Genomic DNA, 27,186 nt, shown 5'->3' on the forward strand with positions numbered 1-27,186 from the left:
CGTTTCCGTCCACAGTTTTTATGCATATAAAGTCATACTGTATGATTGTATCGAAACAGGAAGTTAGGTTAATTTGTTAGTTAGACATGGTGGGATCTTTTTGTGTTGGTAAAATTAATAATGAGAGAAATGGAAGTGTAAACTCCTCTATGTGCAAATATTGATATAATAACCATCATATTGAAGTAAACTTGGAATCACGTGATGATATGGTGTGTGGTCCTCTCCCACACTACTCAGGAAACCATGCGGTTTATCAGGTTACAAATGGATTAAATGATGAACTTCTCCGGGTGGTGAAAGTGCACCGTGATATTGATGTTCCTTTCCAATAAACATTGAGGGTCTTATTCTCTATTGAGTGCACGTGCCAAAACCAGCGTAGGCACATTTACTATTTAACACAACAGTTTTTGTGACAAAACAGTCGGTAGAGTTAAAACTGCGATGGAAACACATTGAAATTCAGATTTTTATTCGGTCCAACTTACAGGAAACAATATATTTTGTGTGCACTGTCATCATGCACTGATTTTTATCCCAAAGTCCATTTGGTGGAACCACACCACAGGTGGGAAAATGTGCATATTTTCTTTCCCTTGAAAATCTGTCACCAATTGAATGGAAACCTAGCTAGTTTATCTTATTACATCCCTGTATAAACAGCCAACTGATGCTTTGGATAGTCAGAAGATAATGTACTGATCAGTAGGATGAACAGCTATAATGATGATGGGTCAGAAAGGACCGAGGGGGTGTGGAGAAAATATACCCCATTGGAGAACATATGACACACACACTCAAATGTGGTAACATTCTTATATTCTAGGCCTCTGTCTCTGGGCAGAGTTTGGATCTTAATAGTGGAACAAGTGGAGATAGGTTGACATCTGGTGGCAATTCTTTGTTATGTCCATACTGTAAACGTTTCAAATCAAATCGGCAACATATGAAGAGAATTTGGGTCCATTCCATTTGAATTATTGTTATGTGAATGGCTAGGGCAAATTGAAATTGCATCCAATAAAACCCTGAATTGCTGAAGTTGCAATAGGCCCTGTTCTGTATACAGTTTTTCATAATCCCACTGATTTAGAACCTTCACAATGACCAGCAAAACAAGTCTGTTTTGGTCAAAGTTTCACTGTTTTTATTTTCATTGTTATTTGAAAAGAGCAAACAGGAACAGCCTAAGTGTCAGAACAATCGAACAAGGCTACCCACCACCAACCAGAGGGCCTCGGCCCTGCTGCATCCACACAGCACTCACTACTAGTCTTCAACAGGGAACACAAGACTTAATACACACAGACTTTGAACTCATTCCCAACATGACTGTGACTTCTGTATCACACAGGCCAAAGTATTGACAAAGGAATGATATTGTCGATCACAATGTCCATACAGTTGACAGAGAGAGGATGGCGAGAAAAAAAAACATGAAAACAAGTCAAAACTGTATTGGTAACAAATTAGATATTCAAACTGAGAAGGTCATCGTTATATTTGTTAGATCCAGTCAGAGAATTGAAGTTTCAATGAGGCCTTAATCATGTGACTAACATCACTAGCCTTAAATACAAGATTAACACAGACTGAATGGAATGCAGACAGAAAAACACCTTGAGACGAAACAAATCTTATTACACCAGCGAACGATGTGATCTGGCATCCCAACAGCTGCTGTTCCCAGCTCAGGTGCAGCATTTACATTCTTACAAAATATGACTGTTTCTAGTACAGACGTACTGTTTCTCCCCCACATCCACCCCCAAATGATTCCCCAATGGTTTCTCCCATTTCTGTCCTGTATCATCAGAAACCCTCCCTGGTAGTCAGTTCCAACTGTGTGCTCCCAGTCCCCCTACTCATTCTCTATAGAGGTCTGATGGCTGGAGAATAGTCTACATTGGCTGGGTGAGTGAGTGAGTTGCATACTCTGCAAAACAGACACTCATGGCACTTGATGCCAGATTCTGGACCCTATTCAAACAAGCACAGTAACTGGGTTTTGTGGCATATGTTTTTGAGATAAGACTACACATTTGGATCCATGTACTTGACATAACAGTACAAATCAAAAAGGAGATGCTATATTCATTCAGAAATGCCATTTTCTGTCATGAGGGAAAATATAGTTTTACACTTATCCCAGAAACACAATCACAAGTTTTGCTTCTTGAATAGCATCCAAAATGACTTATGGAGATACATTAGGGAGGGTATCAGGGTGATCAGCCAGATTAATGGGCCTGCTACTTTAGCCAGAGCAAAATGGCAGAGATATTGACATTGTTTAAAGGGTACAATCAATTTTTCCAATATGTGTAATCACAAGAGACACACCTGGGAGTATTCTCAGCAGGATAGCTGCCCTTTTGAGAGAACGGGAAGGTAACCTCACATTCTACTATCAATACAGTTACCTCCTTGAAAGAAAGGTACAATTAACCAAGATTTTACAATGTATAAAGCAGTGTGTCATATCACTGGGTTTCCCCCTAGCAATTGCTATGGAAACAAGTACAGTAGTGACAGAGACTTCCAGGGATCCACTTAAAAAGTAAGTGCTTCAGCAACTTGAGTATGGTTTGGAAACGTAATACACAATAGATTCAAAAACGTATTTTGACTAACCAAGGATTGGTAAAGGATTTTCTTTTATGTAATGTAGTATCTTGTGTTAATACAACAGCAAGTTCTCTGGACAAAACACAGAGTAAATGTTTCAAAAAGTGAAAATGAACTTCATAAACATAAATACAATTTCAATCAGTCAACAGCAACCATGTGTAACAAAAAGCAAAGAACCAGCTCTGAAATTAGTCATTCTTTAGAAAATCCCATCATGTTTTTTTTTCTTCTCATTACAGTTTAACTGATATGAGTAACATCTTCTCTTACAAAGTTGCAGGTAAACATAAAGGAGGGCGTGATATTTATGATTGCCAGTGGAATTGCATATTGATTACCCTGCATTTACTAAATAAGGTGCTATAATTAGAGACAAATGCCATACTGTCTGAGATTGTAAAAATGTCTTAAGTCTTGCTTTCTGAGAAACTCCTTTGTGTTAATAGTATTGTGAACATATTAGGTCTGGGTCTTCCAAATAGAGCAGGTACATCCTACAGTACAACATTCTAGTGCTGGTGCATAGTTCAAATGGGGTGGGGATATTGGTAGGCTGGTTTAGTTTACAGTAGTTTGTAAACACAATCAGGCTATTAGCCACTAGCCTAACGAATGGTCCAGGTATGATTCAAGGTGGACATCAAAATATATAGGATGACATGGCAACAGTATTTTGTTAGGAGACAAAGAATTAAAACCTTGGCAACACCACATCGACCGGGTTAATTGAGATATTTCATTTTGTTCATTGTTGTCTTTGTTATGCACAGTTCAAGATGGGCAGAGGGGACATAGTGGTCCACTTTACACAATACAACGCATTGTCGCTGAGCTGATTTGAAAACATTATTCTGCTCACATTCACTCAAGCAGCTTTGGCATCAGACCCAGCACAACTGGTTTGGTCTTGTAATGTTACAAATCCCATTTCTTCTTCTTCATAGATAGAATCAAAGGTCGGTTTGGTCACCAAAAACACCATGTCTTCTTCATACCCAGGCAGCTATACAACATGAGTGTTCATCAGAAGATAGAGCAGTCATTTTGATAGCCAGTTTTGCTGTTTTCATGGCTAAGAGATTAAGAAAAACAATGATATGCCATAATAACCATTGAAAAATATGCTTTGGGAAGGTCTCCATTCTTTCCCTAGTCCAATGTGTGTTCTTTGACAAGACCCGGACTTATCTGGTAAAGATAAAACATAAAGACAGACAGAGCACAAGTTAGATCAATCAAGTAATAATGACACTAACAAGGTTTGAAGGTGTAATAATTGAATCAGGGGTCATTGTCTAATAACAAACCACACATGTTGACACAATAACATGTTCAATGTGATTGGTGGACCAAGTTACATGAAAAAAAGCTGTCCTTTAAAAGTTTGAGGTACTGTTCTTGTATTTGAGTGATCTTTAGTCTCAGTATCAATGCAAACTTGCAAAGTAAAGGACTTTGTATAGTTAGTACAGGAGTAACATTGCGTGGACTGTAGACATGGTATCTAACTCACTTTCTCAGGGACCTGGCTTCATATACAGTGTCGTCCTCCTCCTCATCACTCTCCAGAGCAGCCATCTCCACGCTGTCATCATAGTTTGACAACAGGCCATATTTCTTCCGAGAGGTTGTTGTTTTCTTCAGCCTAAACATAACATAATTAAATGTCATATACACACTGAAACAGGCATTCAAAGCTGAAATGAATTAGGCAGCCATTGCTACCAACAACTAGTAGTATGTTATAATCAACTTGTTATACTCACCGCACAGCTCTCACGAGGAAATAGAGCACTCCAATTGTGGTGATTCCAATAAGGACATACAATGTTCTTTGTATCATTGAATTATCTACATTGAAAGCGTTGAAAAAGTTGCGGTGATTGTTCTTGGACGTCGTGTTGTTGGCACTCGAATTCGTGATATGTTTGGTGTTGATGGCAGTAGTAATGCCTGTTGGCGACATCGTGGATTCCTCTGCTATGGTTGAAATAGCCCACAACGTTGGTAAAATAATCCTCATGGCTCCTTGAAATGGCATTTTTGTTGTTGGTTAACACTAAAAAAGATGGAGTAACACTAGAATTGAATCGGCACGTTGTTTCAATCGAGGTAATAGCAAGTTCACTCGAGCATTTCGTTGAAAGCATACGTGGTTTTGTTTGTTTTGATAAGTACATTCATCCACTGGGAAGTTCTTCCTGTAGTGACGCAGTTGTCCAGCAGTGTCACGGGTATTCGTGTACGTTTTAACGTTTAAATGTATACATGTCTTATTTTACTGTCAGGTGGGTCTACCTTCATTTACAATGTTTGGGGAAATGGAAAACGTAATGAAAGTAATAATACAATAGTCATTTTAACTAGAAACCTAATCAGCACAGCGTATCATGATTATCATCAGCCCAAATGCCGGCAGATGGCGATATTGAGTTGTTTAATCTGGAACGACCCAATATCGCCATCTGCCTGCATTTGGGCTAGATTATCATCTAACTAATACATTGCTTAAATAGGCTCATCAGAAAAAAAACTATATAATATATAAAAAGTGTATAATTATACATCTGACCAGAGAAATCTCAAGGCCCTAGTTATAGCCACACATTTTCCTGGTCAGGCTGTCAGGAAAAACGGGCCCCTATCTATGACATGAAACAAAACTAGCAAGCTACTACACAATGCAGTTAATAAAGAAGTTGGCTCTCAGCGTTACTAGTATTTAGGATACAATACATTTACTCAGACTTTACTGAATTTGACCACCAGTGCCCCCTCAAACTTGTGATGTATGATGCCACACGAGGTACCTTCCAAAAGTAGTTAGGGACAAATGCTCAGGCTCATAATACTCAAAGTATTGTATGCAAGTTTTACCATTTCAAATCAATACTTTTTATTTTACCTTTAACTATTAACCTTTATTTAATAGTGCTGCTCATGTCCAGTTCTTTCATAAGCATTTGGACAGATAAGCTCAAATAGGAACTATGGTCATTCGTGTGTGTTTGTAATATATTGAAAATTATGAGCAAGCAGGGCTCTATTGCAAAAGAGACCTTGGTCTCAATGGGAACTCCTGTTAAAATAGATTCAAGTTAGTTAGTATTTAGCCCAGAAACAAATGGGAGCCGTCTTTTTATAGATCAAATGCTTTGCGGGACAAAGAAGAAACAGGTGAAGAACCTAAAGAGGAAATGACAAGTAAAAAGCAGAGAAAATATTTATTGAAGGCACAAGAACCAGGAAAGTGTGAGCTATACAGAACACTACACAATGACAAAATAATTTACATTTGTGTTACAAAACAAATGTCATTTGTTTTCTATGACACTTAACTGAGAGGCTCAAGAATGGTCCCAAGCTATAATCAAAATATTAATGTTTCATTGATATAAAACCTATATTGCTTCTGAATAGATACTTTTTGTGGTACAAAAAGAAAAAGAAAATCATTATACACAGCTTTTCATCCCAACCCTCCCAGCAAGCAACATCACCTTGAAGAAAATCTGCCATCTTTAGTGATCGAGGTTGTAATTATTTTAAATGCTTTGCAATTTTGCATAATTGGTAAACCCACTCTTGCTATGGCCTGGGGTATGCAAAGTACGTAAAAGGGCTTTATTGTCAACACATGCTACATATTGATATAGAAGCAAGTGTCACTTATCCTTAAGTCAGGTTGAGTTGTCTACAAATTGTGATTCTTCTACATTGGAGTCCATGCATAGGTTAGCATGTAATAAACTGATATGGTCAAGGAACCTCAAGTGATTGAACAAAACGGCTGAGCCCTATGACGCTGAAATTCTATTATTGCTTTTGCACCAGGTCAACATTGGGAGAAACTGAGGAGTTGATGCACAACTAAATTGTGAAAAACTAAAAGAACCACTTACTCAACATTTCCAACAGAAAATGATGCACAAGTGAAATATCTATGTATTAATACCGACCTTTCAAATAACTATTCATAAGTGGTCTACAACGTGTCCATCAATGTAGCCAGCGTATAGCGTCACTGCTGACGTATAGTTGTCTGACGTGTGCAATTCCTACAAGTCTGAGGGCTTGTAAGCCAGAAACAACACATTCATTACAACAGACCAAAAAAAGGCCCCAACGTTTGAAAAGCACCTGTCCAAAAATTGCTAAATGGATCTCAAATTGAGAGGCACGTTGTCCAGACGAGTCCAGTTCCTAGACTACCATGACAGAGAGGGTGCCATATAGCCGCTTTTAGCATTGACTGAATGAAGTAAGTTACAGCCCTGTAACATAAGTCTACTAACCCCTCATGAGAAGGCCTTTGTGAACACTTATGAGTGACAGACTTTTGAAAATATTCACACATTTCTTAACATGTAAAATGACCATCATTCGTTCTTAGACGCAATTGTAAATGATATGACAGTTTAATGCCAAGATGAATGACGAACTGAGAAGCTTAATTCATAGATCACAGCAGCACAGTCGCAAATAGTCTGCATATGTGTAAGACTCAAAAGAGCCTTGTAAATGTGCAACAATGTGCGGGCAGACTCCCACACTGGTAGTGAACTATGAATAAAGCTGTGAGTCTCATGTTAGCTACAATAACTTGCAAAAAAGCCTCATTTGGTTTTGAGCTGAAGTGTATGACAGAAGTTGTACAAATGTACTAAATCAAACAGTCACTGCATCAGAGGGAGGCAAGCAATTAGGACAAAAATCATAAACAATACACTTTTATCAGGAAAGCTCAGCCAATAGACCTTTTGCAAAGGCACAGTGGTTAAGGCAACCACTGACCAAGACCTGTCTACAACCAACAGTATATTGGAATAACAATTGTGGCCAATATTGGATTTGTACAAAAATGATTGCATACATTTCAGAAAATTCTAAACAACCTACATCCAGAGATACATTAAACAAGACTAGGAATATGAATCACATAACCCATTGTACCGGCGTGTATGTATATATAGCATTGTGGATTGAATCTTGCAACTAGTTCTCAACTTTTAAAACAAGAGGGTGCTTTAAAACAAGTCAAAAAAATGATAAAAGACACCTTCATGATATATGGGGGGGGGAATGGACAACCTTGTAATACATTTCATACAAAATGGTAAACCCATAAATCAGCTGTAAACCTGGTCTTTGCAAACAAAGGGTTTGAGAGGGGAAGATGGCCAAAACAATTATCTTGTAAAATGCCCAAAATATAAATTTGAAGGACGTAAGACTTCTTTAGTAAGGCACAGAAAACATCAGAAGGCAAAGAGGACATGAGGCATCACAGAAGTACCTCAGTGCCTAGTGGTACTGGACCCCAAAGGCAAATGGAACTTTCCAGTAGGCTGAAGTTTAGGCTAGGTGAGTGTCTTTAGTCAGACTCAGAAAGGCAAGTGTAAACTACTTGTGTCTGTGCAGAGAGACAGAGCAAGGAATTCATTCACCTCAAAAAGGCAAGATAATAGAAAACTAAGAATGTAAAACCCCAGTAAAACCAGGTGTTAAATTACTTTTTCCATAGGTCAATGTATATAGCTTTGTGTATATAAATATCATATACTAGGAATGATGTAAGTGAATTCTGTGGTTGAGGCTACTAGTGAAGAGCCGAGTCACCACAACTCACTACGGCCCGTTAGCAGTAGCGTTTTGGGCTGCCCCCTCAGATAGTGGATTTGGAGAAGGACACCCTCAGGTGGTGGTTCTCGCCCAGGTCGTGATTATGGAACTTGATAAGGGACTCGATGGCCTCCTCCACTGAGTCCATCTGGACCAAAGCCATCTTGCGGTCTTTCCTAAAAAACAATGCACCAACAGTCAGATAGTCTTTAAAAAAAACTTTTGACATACGGTCCGATATGTAGACATTCCTTAAAACATCATCCATACAACCAGATAGAAAATAATATAAGTTTTTTTTTTTTTTTTTTAAATGGGGAAAAGATAACTCACTGGAAGAACTTGAAGGCCTTGACCATTGCACCAGAGCTCGCAAACAGCATCTTAAGGTCATCCTCAACCACAGAGGGACTAAAAAGAAAGACACAATTGTAAAACTTGACAAGACTTTAGCAGTAGTTCACCAAGACATCCTGTAGCTATTGGCTGAGTTTTTCCCTGTACCATGAAAGTGGTACCTGTGGACTAGCAGCTATCGAAAGAGTCAGTGGGCTCATTGCAGCAGAATCGCCTCCAGTCTACTTACGGGATGTTTGAGAGGTGCAGGGTGACTGAGGGAGGGAATATGTTTGAGTAGTTCTTGGAGCCGGGCTTCTTGAAGCGGTGCAGAGGGGAGTTGCTGTAGTCCTTTGTCAGGCCCTGGTCCTCGTGGCCCTCACGGGGCAGCTGAACGTTGGTGTGTTTGGACAGGGTGACTCGCAGCGCTGTCCCGTGTAGCCTCTGGCCATTCAGGTGGCTCATTGCTGTTGGAAGCAGAGGTTAAGCACTGAGTCGTCTAATCCAAGATGTACATCGCTCCCTACATATGGTTTTGTTTAGCACTACTTTTCCAATAAGGTTTAGCTGGGCCTTACCTAGCTGCGCCTGAGTCCCATCAGACATCTGGATCAGAGCGTTCTCCTTCTTGTTGAACAGGATCTTCACTCTCATTACATCACCATATACACCTTCACACATATTTAGGATGGGGAGAGAACAACAACTGTTTGAAACCATGTCTTTGAGCACCTTTAAGATTTTAACACCTATCTGGGCCCCATTGGGAAGCTTGTGTATATGAATAACTTCAGTTCACAATCAAGATGCTCCTCCATTTAGTCAAATGAGAAGGGGGTGAAATGCATTCTAGCAAGAGCGACTGAAGCAACTGATCATTAAAATGTTGCATCATGGCCACTATTGTGAATTACTCAGAGGTACAGTTTGTGTGACTTCACTACACCATAAATGTTCATCAAAAAGAGTAGACTACCGTGTGGACATTGGTTTAAATAAACTCAAGGAATTGGAATTCTCAAAGAGAAAGGCAGTGGAACTGCGAAACGTAGCTACACTTGGATGGAAAAAGGTCAAAGGTAAAATGAGGTTTTTATGTAGTTTATCAAGGAGGAAATGACGTGTGTCTACCAAGTGACCCCTCCCTGTTGAATTGGTAAATAACATTGAAGACCATTAATGGTTAAAAAAAAAAAACAGGAACAGAGTCAGAAATAATAACAAGGATCCTAAAACAATGAAAAATTGGCCATATGTACTCTGAACATTAACCAAAAGCAATTGACACAGCGTTTGTAAAAAAGGGCATGCAAAATGAAAAAATCCAGCATGCAAATTTACCATGAAAGCTATGACTGAACAGACAAATTATAAAATCTCATGGAAGTTACAGCATCTCACTGAATTTCCCACAAGATATTCTTATCAATTCAAATGCACAACCTGCAGTCTTGTCATTTCCACTATGCTTAAGAGAATAGTAAACTCTGATAAAAACAATTATTCATAGGTTCTCAGGTCATGAAATTGGTCAATAGTATTAAAGAGACTAAGAGCGTCTGCTAAATGACTTAAATGTAAATGTAAATGTAGTCAGCAATATCTATATAGCGTGGGACCTAAAAATGCGGCCTTGAGAGATCGGCACAAAATTTGCATTGCTTTTAAGGTCCACATATACTCTTTACCAATTTGGCTGAAGTTGACGACCAGACTCAAACCATATCAACTATAGACATTTCAGATAAGGAAACATTTTTGACCAATCTATTCCTTTAAAACATTTGCTATGCCTGTGGACACAAACATTGAAAATGCTGCAACTTTTCCACCAAGTTTCTCAAATCAACACGCAAAATGCATGAAACCAAAACAAGACACTCAAAACATTTGAAACAAACTGGTTATGAAAAATAGAACTGAACAAACAAGTAGTAATAATTGTAAAAAAGGTGCCAATGACAACATACCGAAAAGAATAAAGAGGCATTGGGGCGTAACTCTCTTTATAAGACAGCAGAGGAAGGCAGCGGAGGGAGGAAGGGACAGGAAAAAGATCGGAGGCAGGAGAGTGGAGGAGGTTCAACATATCATCCACAGCGGAGGCAGTTCCACGGGGTTGGATCATGAGAGGGTTAATAAATTGGACAGGAGAGAGGAGGGGGGGGGTATGTAACAACATGATATGAGCAGAGATGAGTGGATATGTTTATACGTGGTGTGTTGAAGATGTGGTGTAATGGTTCAGAGAAAGAAAGTGGATATGTTTATACGTGGTGTGTTGAAGATGTGGTGTAATGGTTCAGAGAAAGAAAGTGGATACATGGGGCGTGCAGTCAGTTTGGCAAAAAAAAGAGGGTGAGATCGGGGGAATGGGGACAGAGAGAAACAAGAAAGAGGTTAAAAAAAAACAAGGTCAGTATACAAAGAAATATGAAGTGTTCCATACAGCATAGAATGTGCATTTAAAAGGGTTTAAATTATGTAAAGATCACAGAACCTACAATGAAACTAGGAGGAATGATACACGAGTGGCTGAGACAATATGTATTCTATAATTCTGTCTGAGTTTAAGTGTACCATTGGCATTAACATAAATAGATACACTCTTTAGATTAATGATTGTAGAAATATAGGTTGGGCTTAAGCTGAAGGCCATGCAAACGATAAAAGCAATGTTGGCTCTAAATTGGATGAAAAATGGATCTACATGTATGTGATAGGTTACGGGAATGATTTCTCAAAGAACAATTTAAAGTGTATCATGTTTAGTAGATGAAGAGGGATTGGTAATATTATGTTGAGAAATTGAACGTTAATAGAAATTCCACAGTTTTTGTACAGTATGTAGGTCCTACTGCCTGGATGTTAAATACTATAGTTCGTATGCATGAGAAGGGCGCAAAAGCGAATCTGCATTTTGATTTAATGAAAACGTGCCAATATTTAGAATTATAATAATGATTGAATGAGGCAACATAAATGTATCTCCTAAGTGTTTGTATCTTCTGCCTGTGAAACACCAGTAACAGGATGGTACAACACAGGAGTGAGAGGGAAAACTAGGGAAGAAGAAACCAAGAGCCCTGCTACACAGGTCTTGTATGCAATGCCTTCTTGAAGGAGTTGACAGAGGAAAATGGGGGTGCTATATTAGGGTTGGACGAATTCAACCTTTGTCCTTTCGTGACTAGGTGCCCATAAAACCTTGTGGAATACATTAGCCACCCCCAATTTGTTTTTCTTTTATTAAATACATTTAAACTATGCTAAAATGACAATTGGGCAAAAGCGCGAAATCGAAAGCAACTGGACGAATCATGACAAAAAGCCTAGAAGCGCAGGTGGTAAAAATGTTCTAGTGTTCCTTTCTGGTGGAAGAGCAACATATGACAAGTTAGTGTCTTACCGTAGAGAGTTAGGTTATAGGCTGGATAGAAACAGTCTACCGTTTAAACAATTGCTTTATTTGCCCCACGAAACAAAAGAAAAATAAGTTGTTTGTTCTCTCTCATAAAGCTGTCATTGAGAATAGCTCATGCCTATAGACTTTCATTCTTGTTCATTTGTGAAAGTCACATCAACTCGGGACAACACCTTTGTAGGCTACTATACATGTATTTGGGTAATAAGCTAGACAAGGTAGTTGAGAAGTGTCCATTATAAAAAAAATTAAAAGAAGGTTTAGGCAATAGCCTAAATGCTCAGGCATCCGACAGAGAAACATTTTTGCACTGCTATCGTGAATTAAGCTAAACCATTGTCGGTCACATCACGAGGTCGTCACCATCAATCATGGCTGTCAGAAGATGCTATCGTAATATCGTCGCAGCTCTATGCTGCTGTATATCACCTAGGCATGACTTAATGCATGTGTGTGTGTGTGTGAGAGAGAAGGGGGGCAGAATTCTAAACATTTTCAATAGACATGGTACATTAACATAAATGTTTTAACGCCGAGTGCCAGCATATAATACACAGCCATCAATGTACTTGGCATGTTTCATGTGGGCCCACTGAAGCAGCTCTCCACACACTGGCTGCAGTCCAATTCTCTACCCTTTTCCCCAAAGTGTGCACTCATTCACTTCCTCTCATGGATTTAAAAGTAAGTACCTGGCGGGACGAAATATGGTGTTGAGTAACCCAGACTTATGACAATCAACTTGCTTTAAAAACACATGAAGGAAGAGAGAGCAAGTACACACTTGGGGGAACAGGGTAGGAAATAGGAAGGAAACCCACATCTACAGAGAAGCTCACAGCTGGAGACTCCTTTGACCTGGACCACCAGGGTGCGAGAGTGAGGCAAGGCAGGACTAACCTCTGGGTTGAGGTTACTGAGCAGCAGAACACAGTTGCCACCGGTGAGTTGGTGGAAGCCCATTCTGCCTGCAGCCGCTGCAGCCCCAGGCATGGTCAGATGGGCCAGGCCTCCAGGAACCCCCTGCATCGTCAGGCCTGTGGAGGGAAGCAAATGGAGCGGGATAACAATTCAGTGAACAAGCTTCGAAATGGGTTGACAGATAAACGGCTGGACAGGAAGCCGCACAATTGACACTAATCTGCTCATAGGTCAAGGTCTGCAAAAGTATCAAAGTAGTCAGTGTTGCCACTCAATGGTAGTAGATGAGGACAGTTTCCCCCTTTAAATGTAAAGTTCTAGTGAAAAAGTCTTATGTACGTCAGGAGCCGAGCGTCAGAGGAGGAGCCAACTAACCTGCAGCTTGCTGAATGGTGAAGGCTGGGGGGAAGGCGTGAGCTCCCGCATATGGGTTGGCCGAGATAATCCCGGGAGGACCTTGAGAAAAACACGTGGATACAGAGGAGTGTTAATCGATTGCTTGAATTGATCAATTTATTGTAAATTATACAAACAAATGTTCAAATTATTGTACAGGGGAAAAGGTACAGGGTCAGCCATATACACACAAAAAAAAGTATGTTGGCACCCCTTCAAATTAGTAGATTTGGCCATTTCAGCCACACCCATTGCTGACGGGTATATAAAATTGAGCACACAGCCATGCAATCTACATAGACAAATATTGCCAGTAAAATGTCCTTACTGTAGAGCTTAGTGACTTTCAACGTAGCACCGTCATAAGATGCCACCTTTCCAAAAAGTCAGTTCGTCAAATTTCTGCCCTGCTAGAACTGCTCCGGTCAACTGTAGGTGCCGTTCTTATGAAGTGGAATCGTCTAGGAGCAACAACGGCACAGCCGCGAAGTGATAACCACACAAATTCACAGAATGGGAACACTGAGTGCTGAAGCGCGTAAAAATTATCTGTCCTCAACACTCGAGTTCCAAACTTCCTCTGGAAGCAAAGTCAGCACAATAACTGCTCGCCAGGAGCTTCATGAAATGGGTTTCCATGGTCGAGCAGCCGCACACAAGCCTAAAATCACCATGCGCAATGACAAGCGTCAGCTGGAGTGGTGTAAAGCTCTCTGCCATTGGACTCTAGAGCAGTGGAAATGTATTCTCTGGAGTGATGAATCACACTTCACCGTCTGGCAGTCCGACAGACTAATTTGGGTTTGGCGGATGCCAGGAGAACGCTACCTGCCCCAATGCAGTGCCAACTGTAAACTTCGGTGGAGGAGGAATAATGGTCTGGGGTTGTTTTTGATGGTTTGAGCTTGGCCCCTTAGTTCCAGTGAAGGGAAATCTTATACATACAATGTCGTTCAAGAGGATTCTGTGTTCCAACTTTGTGGCAACAGTTTGGGGAAGGCCCTTTCCTGTTTCAGCATGACAACACCCCTGTACACAAAGCGAGGTCCATACTGAAATGGTTTGTCGAGATCAGTGTGGAAGAACTGGCCTGCACAAAGCACACAACACCAGTACCCAACCTCACTAATGCTCGTGGCTGAATGGAAGCAAGTCCCCGCAGTAATGTTCCTACATCTAGTGAAAAGCCTTCCCAGAAGAGTGGAGGCTGTTATAGCAGTAAAGGGGGGACCAACTCCATATTAATGCCCATGATTTTGGAAGGCGATGTTCAAGGAGGTGGTGCCAACATACTTTTGGTCATGTAGTGTAGCTCCCCACCTGTTCAGTTGTGTCTAAATGAAAAGCGAGAAAGGACGAGAGGTATTTTAAACATATTTACCATAGTACTCACCGAAGGCTGCAGCCATAGCCTGGTGGTCGATTGAGGGATGGCTGTCCCCCGTGGGCAGGTCGGGACGCGTGTAGTCCCGGCTCTTGTCATTGTTGTACTTCACATTCAGGCTGGTCAGCTTGGAGAAGTTGATGCGGAGGGTGCAGCAGGCGTTGTAGATGTTCTGCCCATCTAAAGACTTCAACAGAGGGCAACAGTTTCAACATTAAACTATCCATAAAAGTGTCCAAATATCCAGGATTTGCTCATTCGTCTTTCAGAGTATTCCTTTCCACCCCATTTTCAAAATGTTAACACATTCAAGTCAGGATCTAAGAATACAATGAAGTGCTGTGTATTAATTGTGACAGGTAGAGGGTGCCACTCACAAGTTTTGTGTGCTGAGCAGTCAGGCCGTCAGAGTACTGCAGCAGGGCCTGGAACTGGTTGTTTTTGGTGAAAGTAATGATCTTCAGCACCGCTCCGAACTTGGAGAAGATCTGTGAGCGACGACAGCATGGTCAGGCGGAATACAAACATAGACCTAAACATTCATACATGTAATGAGTGTGTTACCTGATGCAGCACGTCTAGGGTGACGGGGTAGAAGAGGTTCTCCACTATGACACGCAGGACGGGGCTGGCCCCACTCATGCCGGCCGAGGCATCCACCCCTGCCATGGGCATGCCCCCCGTCTGCAATACATTCACCGCCTGCAGTGCCGCCTGGGCTCTCTGTGGGGAGGGGAAGAGAGGAGGGTGGTTCAGTGGAAGAGTTGAAAAGCTCAGGTAGAAATGTAACGAGTAGAGCTGACCTGACTCCCAGACTAGAGGTCGACCAATTTAGATTGTTCAACGCCGATACCAATTATTGGAGGACCAAAGAAAGCCAAAAAAATAATAATAAAATTAAAAATGTAATTTAAAAAAAACTCAGATTTGTATATATTTTTGTAATAATGACAATTACAACAATACTTGAATGAACACTATATTTTAAAATAAATATGATACATAAAAATCTATAATCTATCTAATTTGGTTTAAATAATGCAAAAACACATACCTTGACTATTGGATGTTCTAATGGGCACTTTGAATTGCCAGGCTAATCTCATTAGTTGAAGTCATAAACAGTGCTTTGATACAAGCATTGCTAAGAGCTGCTGGGAAGCGCAGTAAAGTTTGAATGAATGCTTACGAGCCTGCTGCCGCCTACCACCGCTCAGACTGCTCTATCAAATCAAAGAAAAACGAGCCTTTGGTCATTATTATTGTCAAATCTGGAAACTATCATTTCGAAAACAAAATGTTTATTCTTTCAGTGAAATACGGAACCGTTCCGTATTTTATCGAAAGGGTGGCATCCGTAAGTCTAAATATTGCTGTTACATTGCACAACATTCAATGTTATGTCATAATTAAGTAAAATTCTGGCAAGTTAGGGCCGCTTGGCTCGTTGCGAACTAACTGTTGCACATACCCTGACTGCGTACAATGAACGCAATTAAAGTGACACAAATTACCTAGTTAATATTGCCTGCTAACATTAATTTCTTTTAACTAAATATGCAGGTTTAAAAAAAAAACAAAAAAACTTCAGTGTATTGATTTTAAGAAAGGCATTGATGTTTATGGTTGGTTACATTCGTGCAGCGATTCTGCTTTTTTCGCAAATGCTCTTTTGTTAAATCATCCGTTTGGCAAAGTAGGCTGTGATTCGATCATAAATTAACAGGCAACGCATTGATCATATGAAATGCAGGACAAGCTAGTTAACGTCAAACATGTGTAGTTAACATAATCACTAGTTATCATTTTTTTATAAGATAAGTTTAATGCTAGCTAGCAACTTACCGTGGCTCCTTGCTGCACTCGCATAACAGGTGGTCAAGCCTGCCACGCAGTCTCCTCATGGAGTGCAATGTAATTGCAAAAACGCTGATTACCGATTGTTCTGAAACCTTGAAATCGGCCCTAATTAAATCGGCCATGCCTTAGGTCGACCTCTACCACAGACAGTCATCTGTGTTCTACACAAAACATTTAAATAAGTTAAGATCTTTAAGTTTCACCTCACGGAATAAACTCACGTTAGCAATATAGCCCAAGTCCCTAGTTGCTTGACATTCACGGGGGGGGGTGACATGTTTGTATACTCATCAGTGGAAACTCTGGGGCCTATTTGTGAGTGTAATACACCTGGTGGGAAGAAAAACACCCCATGGAGAGAAACTTCATATCAGCAAAACAAACATCTTGGAATGTTCATGTGCACTGTATGGGTCAATGAGCAGATAAGACTAAGAGCGGAGTCATTTGAGCGGGGAGCAGAGAGAGCACAGCTGTGGCTTCCATTGGTCGCCATTGGCATGCAGTCTCCCAGGGGAGTGCCTCATTTGGAGGGCGCACAGTACACACTACACACTCAACCACAAGATATGCAGGGAAAGGTAAACAAGCCTTTAAGCTTGTGAAACACAATGCAAAAGAAGGTAGAAGTTGAACAAATTAGCAGTCGAATGCCGACAGCTCCCTTTTCGCTAACATGGAAAATCTTAATTCTGATTGGCTGTTGTCAGCTACGATGCTGACAAGTAGACAGGTGGTTTGCTTGTGCAGTCACACAAGGCCTGGCAAGAACACAGTTCCCAAATGAGTCATTCTGACCCTGAAAAACAGGAAAAAGAGGGGCGAGCTAGAGCCCATAGCCGGTTCAAAATATCTCTTAAGAGGAAACCCACTTCATGTTGGCTCTAAGCCTCAAAGTCTTTGCTCAGCGCTACCTACAAACAAAACAAAAAACTATCTTAATGAAGAGTCCTTGAGTCAAGTCCATATGTAGGCCTACAACTTCTCTTATGGCCTTCCACAAGAGTACACCTGAGCAGATAAAGGGTTGTGAAAAGTTGAGAAGGATGCACACTACATGAACGTGACTCACCACTTGGTTGGGGGAGTTGTCAGTCTTGAGCTCCTGGTGGTTGGAGTACTGCAGGAAGATGGGATGGTTGCGGATGACAGGCGTCACAGAGGCATAATAGCTGACCATGGCCTGGGCCGCGTCCTCCGTGTTCATCTCTACGAAGGCCTGGGCACACAGAAGAAAGCAAAAAGAATAACATCTCAGAACAGCACTACATGTTCCTTTCTGGATAACACTTGGCGGCGGCTGCTACTACCACCACCACCACCACCACCACCACCTGCTAGAGCTAATGAGCCAGTGGTTCTCAAACCTCTTCTCAGGGACCCCCCAGACATCTCACAATTTTTCTGTAGCACCTGGGCTTTAATCAGGTCTATTAGTTCTGGAATAGAAATGCATGCAAGAACACTTACCTGGTTTTTTCCTTTGAGCATGAGCAGGTTGGTGACTTTACCAAAGGACAGGCCCAGGGAGATGACCTCAGCCTCGTTGATGTCGTCGGGGAGCTTGCGCATGTGGATTACACGCGACGGGATGCCCGGGCTCCTTATGTCACCTTTGAACTTCTTGCTGTCATTGCCATTGGCTGTGGAAGAAATGCAGAGCACAGTTTGGATGTACATCCTTTTGGAGAAATAGATGTGTTGGAAGAGGTGATGCTCAACTTTAAAAAGTTAGTTAATTTCTTTGATATTAAAACAAAACTAACCTGTGGCGCAGGTCATTATATTGGGTACGTTTGAGGCGCAGGAGAAAAGCTCGTCTGATCCTCTCTGCAAAGGGGAAAGGACATGATGTTGAGACCAATGCAGAATCTCCCCACCGGCATGAACTTATGAAGGGAAATGGGAGAAACAACTTCCCATGTACATTGGCAACACAAAAGAAACGTAACAATAGCCACTAAGTAAACCATCCACTTTGACCTTGCAAAACAATGGGGAGACAGATATTGACAATGGCACGGGTTGTCCCAGTCACAGGTCGTCACCATCACAGCCTAAACTAACAGATAGCCTAGCAGTCATGATCCTTCAACAGCCTTGCCTTCAAACAGGAGACCCATTGAGTCAAACACGGGCCAGCAGGCATCGCCTTGTGACAATGGGAACAGGAAAACAGGAAAGGGTCAGCTTCTTAGCTAACAGGAAAGGTTCTAGGACCACCCCTGATCTACAAGTAGATGACCAAATGGTGAGGCCAACGTACCAACGTTGCAGACTGATGGGGATCCAATGACAGGACTTGTAACCTCATTAGGTCCTCTATAGTCACACCCTGTCCCACTCAAATCCTACCCCCACTGCCTATGCATTGTATGTGCATGCACGCAACTATGGGTGTTGGGGGTCACAGTACTGGCATAGGTTTTAGTGAGAGAACCAGAGAGGGAAGGGGAAAAACAACTCCATTTCTTGGTCGCCAAACTGCAAGAATGAGGGCGGGGAGGGAGGGGGAACAGAAACCAGTCACTGGCGGTACATCACCCCCGTAGTCTAGCCAACCCCGGGTGGTTACTAGTGGGGGTTGGAGACGGCTGTCGTGGAAATTTCCGGTATTTACCAAATCATGAGAGCAAACCACACACAAGTCAGAGTTAGTTATCACAAAGTCCATTTTTAATTATATGAGCTTCATCACAACCCTGTGACTCTCAGATGAATTCAGTGTCTATCAATGAATTCTCTGAGAGTCCCTTACACATTGCAACTGAGATCCTTTATAGCAAAGACACTAAACTAGGTTATTTTCTCAAACTCAGAACCATAAACAAATCCTCCATATCAACAGGCATATATCAAATCCATCCTATCTTGACAAGATCACAGAGACACATTGACTGGCACACAGACATTGTGGAGCCAAGAGATCCACGCTTGACCTCTCCCCTCTCTCCGGCCCAAGTAACTTAGTCTTGACAGACCAGATGACTGCAAACCCCGCCACAGTATTATACAAAAACATTCTGATGAGAAGTAACTTACAAACATATGATGAATATAAAACATCTTACCTATGTTACCAACTAATTCTGATTATTCTCCAACACGGCTCAGATGGTGAACCGTTCACGCTTTCCTCATAGTGTGGGCCAAGCCCCCAAAACTCATTAGCTAAAAGCTCCATTCATCAATCTGGCTCTCATACCACCATGGCCACCTAGTCAGCCCCAGCTTCCAATTGGCTGATTCACCCCCCTCCCTCTAACTATTCCCCAGGTCTTTGCCGTAAATGAAAAAATGTGTTCAGTCAACTTACCTGGTAAAATAAGGGTCAAATAAAAATAAATAACCATCCGTTAGCTTGAAACAATCTTAAATGTTATTTTCTTGGTATCTTACCAAAAGCGGCACAGTCCAAATAGTCTTTAATCTATAAACCCATATTAATAAAGAAAAGAGTCAACCAAGCTCAATTCTGATTTAAAACATACATGCATACAGTTGAAGTCGGAAGTTTACATAGTTAGGTTGGAGTCATTAGAACTCGTTTTTCAATCACAGGTACAAAAGTATCTATATCCATAGTAAAACGAGTCCTATATCAACATAACCTGAAAGGCCGCTCAGCAAGGAGAAACCACTGCTCCAAAACCACCATAAAAATAACCAAACTACAGTTTGAAACCGCACATGGGGACAAAGATGGTACTTTTTGGAGAAATGTTAGCTGGTCTGATGAAACATAATGACTATTGTCATGTTGATGAAAAAGGGGAGATAAAAGCTGAAATAACTCAATCATTCTCTGCTATTATTCTGACATTTCACATTCTTAAAAAAAAAGTGGTGATCTAACGGACATAAGACGGGGAGATTTTAATTGGATTAAAATGTCAGGGATTGTGAAAAACAGTTTAAATGCATTTGGCTAAGGTCTACAGTTGAAGTCGGAAGTTTACATATGCCTCAGAATAATAGTAGAGAGAATGATTCATTTCAGCTTTTATTTAATTCATCACATTCCCAGTGTCAGAAGTTTACATACACTCAATTAATATTTGGTAGCATTGCCTTCAAATTGTTTAACTTGGGTCAAATGTTTTGGGTAGCCTTCCACAAGCTTCCCACAATAAGTTGGGTGAATTTTGGCCCATTCCTCCTGACAGAGTTGTGTAACTGAGTCAGGTTTGTAGGCCTCCTTGCTCGCACACGCTTTTTCAGTTCTGCCCACAAATGTTCTATGGGATTGAGGTCAGAGCTTTGTGATGGCCACTCCAATACCTTGACGTAGTTGTCCTTAAGCCATTTTGCCACAACTTTGGAAGTATGCTTGGGGTCATTGTCCATTTGGAAGACCCATTTGCGACCAAGCTTTAAATTCCTGACATGTTGCTTCAATATTATCCACAATTATCCTCCCTCATGATGCCATCTATTTTGTGAAGTGCACCAGTTCCTCCTGCAGCAAAGCACCCCCACAACATGATGCTGCCACCCCCATGCTTCACGGTTGGGATGGTGTTCTTCGGCTTGCAAGCATCCCCCTTTCTCCTCCGATCATAACGATGGTCATTATAGCCCAACAGTTTTTGTTTCATCAGACGAGAGGTCATTTCTCCAAAAAGTATGATCTCTGTCCCCATGTGCAGTTGCAAACCGTAGTCCGGTTTTTTAAATATGGTTTTGGAGCAGTGGCTTCTTCCTTGCTGAGCGGCCTTTCAGGTTATGTCGATATAGGACTCGTTTTACTGTGGATATAGATATTTTTGTACCCGATTTCTCCAACATCTTCACAAGGGCCTTTGCTGTTGTTCTGGGATTGATTTGCACTTTTCACACCAAAGTACGGTCATCTCTAGGAAACAGAATGCATCTCCTTCCTGAGCGGTATGACGGCTGCGTGGTCCCATGGTGTTTATACTTGCGTACTATTGTTTGAACAGATGAATGTAGTACCTTCAGGCATTTGGAAATTGCTCCCAAGAATGAATCAGACTTGGAGGTCTACCATTTTTTTTTCTGGGGTCTTGGCTGATTTCTTTTGGTTTTCCCATGATATCAAGCAAAGACGCACTGAGTTTGAAGGTAGGCCTTGAAATACATCCACAGCTACACCTCCAATTGACTCAAATCTTGTCAATAAGCCCAATCGAAGCTTCTAAAGCCATAACATAATTTTCTGGAAACTTCCAAGCTGTTTAAAGAATCTGTCTGTAAATTGTTGGAAAAATGCAAAGTAGATGTCCTAAGCCACTTGTCAAAACTATAGTTTGTTAACAAGACATTTGTGGAGTGGTTGAAAAACAAGTTAATGACTCCAACCTAAGCATGTAAACTTCCGACTTCAAATGTTCAAGATCCTATAAAAATGGGAGGTAGAGTGAAGTATACTTTACAACATGTGTAAAGAGGCTGCACACTAGCTGTCCTCTATAGAACATCAACAAAAAGGGGAAACTGAAAAAGCTAGCCACCGTCCGCTAGCCAGCTCTTTAAGTGATCACCAGAGTACACAAATAAACAGACTTCCCGCAGGGCTGAGACGCCAACAGAATGCACTCTCCTCTCCCCCACCAGCCACTCCAAATTCCACTAGGTTGGGACTCAATGAAAACCATACATGAGGGGCAGGGGGGCTAGTGTGGGTAAAGGTCTTTAAAGAGGCTTAGTAGCTAAATGCATGTTCCTGGTGCTGTTATAGATGACACTTTAAATAGGATATTGCAGGGCTGGCAGGCAAGTCAGAGAGCAGGCTTTGTCTGCCACTAATATCCCTCTCACACACAGATCAAAAGTCCACTAATTTACCATGCCCGTTTTTTTTTATACCAGCTTACTGTATATCTGAAAGGGGTAGGGGGTAAAAACAAATATATATGTCTAATTGAAATCCACCTAAAGACCTAGTCATGAATCCTGCATACAGGAAAATACAGGTATCAGGTCAGTGTAAATGGTTCTCTGCTTTTTTGCAGGCAAATTACATTTACACTTCCATTTTTAAACACCTCCCGAATTTGAAATGCAAACAGACCCCATGGTTTTAACACCATCACCCACCCCTCCAAATTGTCCAGTTACCCACTGATATGTATAAAGGGGTGGAGATATACACACACAAGAAAGAGGTAAATAAAAGGATATTTGAAAGAGGGGGGGGGGGGGTTCATATACAGGTCTTTTTTTAAATGGGTTATATACCACATCTTCAGTCCGAAATGGGTATAACATTCTCACCAATGGCCTTTACACAGGTGAGAAAAAACAGTTACTGCAATCAATTGGCCAGACTGTCCCCTAGCCACTTTTTGATTAGACTAAAACGTATGTATTGGGCTGTGAAGTGTTAAGCCCGTTAAATATTATGTTCTATAAAATAAAACTACACGATCAAAACAGGCACCTTTGTCAGAAAACTCAGTTAAGCAGCAATGTTTCAAAATGCTGTGCTGAGGCAATAGGTTTACAAATATTAATGAAGTGACTTGTGTTATAGAGAAGTTTGAGGGAACCATCTTATCGAAGGCATAAATTAAATAGATTAGAAAGGTGAGGAGACAAAAAAAAATACGTACTTTAAGAGTTAACAGGCGAGCAGGAGACAATTACACCTCAAGAATGGGGCCGGTACCGGGGCAGCCTTGAATGTCACTCCGTCACCATAGGAACCCTAGCCTGTGGCACCAGGTGAGGTGAGCTGCTAGGCCAAACCAAACTCCTGACTTTTGGCCTGAACACAGAAAAGGCTGATTCTCCTCGGACCAACAGCTAGGTGTACATTTCTCCCAGCAATTACCAAGCTGCACACAATATTTGCGAAACCAGTTATGACGCCTTAATTAAGAACGGCAACTCAATGCTTTGCCTCTTGGAGCCACTAGGTCTGGGCTGCTGTGAGTTTAAATCTAGCTCATAACGTATATCAAATCAAATGTTATTGGTCACATACACATGGTTAGCAATGTTATTGCGAAAGTAGCAAAATGCTTGTGCTTCCATTTCTGACAGTGCAGTAATATCTAACAATTCCACAACAAATACCTAACACACAAGTCTAAGTAAAGGAATGGAATAAGAATATAAATATATGGATGAGCAATGACAGAGCGGCATAGGCTACGATGCAATAGATATCATATGTATATACTGTATTCTATGAGTAATGCTAGATATGTAAACATTATTAAAATGGCATCATTAAAGTGACAAGTGCTCCATTTACTCAAGTGGCCAATGATTTCAAGTCTGTATGTAGGCAGCAGCCTCTGTGTTAGTGATGGATATTTAACAGTCTGATGGCCTTGAGATAGAAGCTGTTTTTCAGTCTCTTGGTCCCAACTTTGATGCACCTGTACTGACCTCGCCTGCTAGATGGTATCGGGGTGAACAGGCAGTGGCTCAGGTGGTTGTTTTCCTTGATAATATTTGGCCTTCCTGTGACATCGGGTGCTGTAGGTGTCCTGGAGGGCAGGTAGATTGCCCGCGGTAATGCGTTGTGCAGACTGCACAACCCTCTGGAGAGGCCTGCGGTTGTGGGCGGTGCAATTTTGCCACCTTCACCACATGGTCTGTGTGGGTGGACCATTTCAGTTTGTCCATGATATGTACACTGAGGAACTTAACTTTCCACTTTCTCCACTGCTGTCCCATCGATGTGGACAGGGGGGTGCTTCTTCTGCAGTTTCCCCGAAGTCCACGATCATCTCCTTTGTTTTGTTGACATTGAGTAAAATATTATTTTCCTGACAACACTCACCTCCTCCCTGTAGGCTGTCTCGTCGTTGTTGGTGATCAAGCCTACTACTATTGTGTCGTCTGCAAACTTAATGACTGAGTTGAAGGCGTGCATGGCCACGCAGTCATGGGTGAACAGGGAGTACAGGAGGGGGCTGAGAACACACCCTTGAGGGGCCCCACAGCAAAGTGGAGATGTTTCCTACCTTCACCCCCTGTGGGCAGCCCACCAGGAAGTCCAGCACCCAATGACCCAGGGCATCGAGCTTAATGATGCGCTTGGAAGGTACTATGGTATTGAATGCTGAGCTACAGTCAATGAACAGCATTCTCATATAGGTATTCCTCTTGTCCAGATGGGACAGGGCAGTGTGACGGCGATTTCATCGTCTGTGAACCGATTGGGGCGGTAAGAAAATTAAAGTGGGTCTAGAGTGACCGGTAGGGTGATTTGATCCTTGACTAGTCTCTCAAAGCACTTCATGATGACAGAAGTGAGTGCTACAGGGCAATAGTCATTTAGTTCAGTTACCTTAGCTTTCTTGGGAACAGGAACAATGGTGGCCATCTTGAAGCATGTGGAGACTGTAGACTGGGATAGGGAGAGACTGAATATGTCCGTAAACACACCAGCCAGCTGGTCTGCACATGCTCTGAGGACGTGACTAGGGATGTGCTGGCTACCTAACAACGTTTGCTAATGGCGACTGCAATGATCAAAAACAGGCTCTTTACTATATTTTTCCTAATTAGCTTACATTGGGAAACAGAGGCCAAAGGAACAACATGCATGTAGAAAATGGGGGGGAAACATATTTGCATGTGCTGAATAGGTTCCATTCATCCCCATGCCCCCACCCTCTCCCATCCTTGAGGAATGCAATAGAGGACATCAACACAGCCAAGGTAAATAGTATTTTTTAAATTTCCCATTCCCCACACCAATTTGATTAAAAGAGTAAGCGAACAATATGCAACGTTATAGGATTTTAGTTAGCCGATGGAAATGCCCCAAAGGGCATTTGACGAGTAAAACAGTAGATAACACCTCCATAGTGGCATTTCAAGAACATGATGTAAAAGGGTTATAATTTTCTCCAGGATAACCACCGTTAACCACAACTGATCCAGTGAATAAACCAACCAACTAAATACTGCACTTGCCTTCTTACAATATTACTAACTAAGCCCAACAGTAAAGGAACACCATTTGGTACCCATCTAAATTAGTTCCATCCAAGACCCTCCAGGCCTTTTTGATGCAGTCAACAGGCCATTCTTTGAGGCCGGCAGTTTGTAATGACACACCTCGGGGGAGAACAGGAACCAAGAGGCAATTAGAAAACGGATGGAAAAAACACCCATATTCCAGTAAACTGCTCTCTTTTCCTGTGAATATAAACCACTCCATATTACCACCACCCCCATCTTAAGGTTACCGCTGGCTTGTGCGTAACAAAATAGCCTTCTCATATACATGTGGTACCTGTGAGAATCTGTCTTTGTGCTACGGGTCCCCGTGGCTAGGAACATACCACAGAATATGATCCATCTAAAAGAGCAGCGGGGAATGTGTTGCTGTGGGGCGGCTTTTGAAGGGTAAACTGGAAGACAGAAGTAACAGTGTTGTAGAACACAGACGACTAACACGCCGAGCTAGGAACACTTGGCGTTTGATCGCTATCCCAAACCCACATATCCTGGAGGAGCCACTCAACATCAGGGAGACGAGGTAGCACTTACCACTGCATGTCTGCACTCGTTCAAACTTCCACCATCTAGAAACATCTGCTTTTGCTCAAGCTAGCTAGCCCCGGCCCACAGACTGCAGGGCTCCAACATGTGTGTTTAAAGTTGTTATTTTCCTGGGAAGGGTCTCAAGGGAGGGATGAGACCATCATACGAGTGGTACAGCATTAGAGGGGCTAAAAGTGAGTGGGACATATACTGACGTAAATCAGTGATGAGACAGAAGTCCCTAAAGAGAGAAGAGGGCTTGGAGGAGCCAGAGAGAGGGAACACAAAAATACCACAGAGAGTATTCCAGCCACAATGACAAAGACAACCAATAATTAGACCCTACCGTTTCCACAGCAACAGCAATGTTCTCACCACACCGGATGCAAACAGTTTAAGAGATTTAAACTTGGCAACTGGTTACCAGTGACTGGGCATTGTGTGCTTTACTTACTTGACGTGTAGCGAAATGTAACAAAACAAGCAACATTAATTGTATCTACTCCTAGTTTGTGAATGCCTCCTTTACAGTTTCACAACACTGTTTAAATAGCCAACTACCATACAAACAAAGGAACCTGTAAGGGGACTAGAAACCACAACCTTTGCAACAGAATATTCCCATTGCCAGATCCAAACTGGTTGTAGGCGTGCCTTCTTATGCTAGCTTCTTTGAACTCTTTCATTTCTGATGCAGCAACACTGGGCATGGCTGTGTGACCCCAATGATCCAGATGACAGGACTAAATGTAGCCTTAGAAACAACTGGGCTACAATTTGTAAATCCTGCACAGCACACTGCTACATCTATAAATCATCCTAATCTGAAGACCTAGTCAAACACCTTGTTGACTAGAGCTGGGAATTGCCAGGGACGTCACGATATTATCACGAAACGTAGGTGCCAATTGAATATGTATTGGGATTCGACACTGCTGGTTTTATTGTGATTTAATGTTCTAAACATATTGCTCTCTATACGTCTGCTGCAGAGAGACAAGAGAGCATGAGAAAATGAGTTGATTAGTCAGAAATAAATGCTGAAAAGTAGATCCATAGCACAGTATTTTGGACGATATAACTATCGATTTTTCGCCCCACCACTAATGTCGAAGAGGAAAAAGGAGAAAAGAGGTGC

General features: G+C 41.6%; 2 protein-coding genes across 6 annotated transcripts in view; both read right to left on the reverse strand.

Moving 5' to 3' along the window:
- Positions 1 to 4,143: 4,143 nt before the first annotated feature.
- Positions 4,144 to 4,860, reverse strand: LOC115109086 (protein FAM174C-like). Its single transcript, XM_029633670.2, has 2 exons — positions 4,401 to 4,860; positions 4,144 to 4,279 (listed from the first exon to the last, which is right to left on the reverse strand). Exons 1-2 carry the CDS (start codon positions 4,673 to 4,675, stop codon positions 4,144 to 4,146), a joined length of 411 nt encoding a protein of 136 aa, XP_029489530.2. The 5' UTR covers positions 4,676 to 4,860.
- A 979-nt stretch (positions 4,861 to 5,839) lies between these two features.
- The window catches only part of LOC115109087 (polypyrimidine tract-binding protein 1-like), a 31,710-nt gene continuing 10,363 nt past the window's right edge, over positions 5,840 to 27,186 (reverse strand). For 3 of the 5 annotated variants that reach the window (XM_029633672.2, XM_029633671.2, XM_029633674.2), the window contains 13 exons: positions 18,344 to 18,407; positions 18,048 to 18,220; positions 17,650 to 17,796; positions 15,282 to 15,440; positions 15,095 to 15,205; positions 14,715 to 14,904; positions 13,313 to 13,393; positions 12,917 to 13,053; positions 10,563 to 10,596; positions 9,171 to 9,263; positions 8,843 to 9,059; positions 8,590 to 8,667; positions 5,840 to 8,432 (listed from right to left, as the gene is read on the reverse strand). In XM_029633672.2, the coding sequence (XP_029489532.1) occupies positions 8,300 to 8,432; positions 8,590 to 8,667; positions 8,843 to 9,059; positions 9,171 to 9,263; positions 10,563 to 10,596; positions 12,917 to 13,053; positions 13,313 to 13,393; positions 14,715 to 14,904; positions 15,095 to 15,205; positions 15,282 to 15,440; positions 17,650 to 17,796; positions 18,048 to 18,220; positions 18,344 to 18,407 (1,617 nt within the window). In that variant the 3' untranslated portion in view covers positions 5,840 to 8,299. Of the gene's footprint in view, positions 8,433 to 8,589; positions 8,668 to 8,842; positions 9,060 to 9,170; positions 9,264 to 10,562; positions 10,597 to 12,916; positions 13,054 to 13,312; positions 13,394 to 14,714; positions 14,905 to 15,094; positions 15,206 to 15,281; positions 15,441 to 17,649; positions 17,797 to 18,047; positions 18,221 to 18,343; positions 18,408 to 23,152; positions 27,125 to 27,186 lie in introns of those variants that run through there. The other 2 variants (XM_029633675.2, XM_029633673.2) reach the window with 2 other exon arrangements.

Source organism: Oncorhynchus nerka, linkage group LG25, assembly GCF_034236695.1.
Source record: "Oncorhynchus nerka isolate Pitt River linkage group LG25, Oner_Uvic_2.0, whole genome shotgun sequence".
In the NCBI taxonomy this organism is placed as follows: domain Eukaryota; kingdom Metazoa; phylum Chordata; class Actinopteri; order Salmoniformes; family Salmonidae; genus Oncorhynchus; species Oncorhynchus nerka.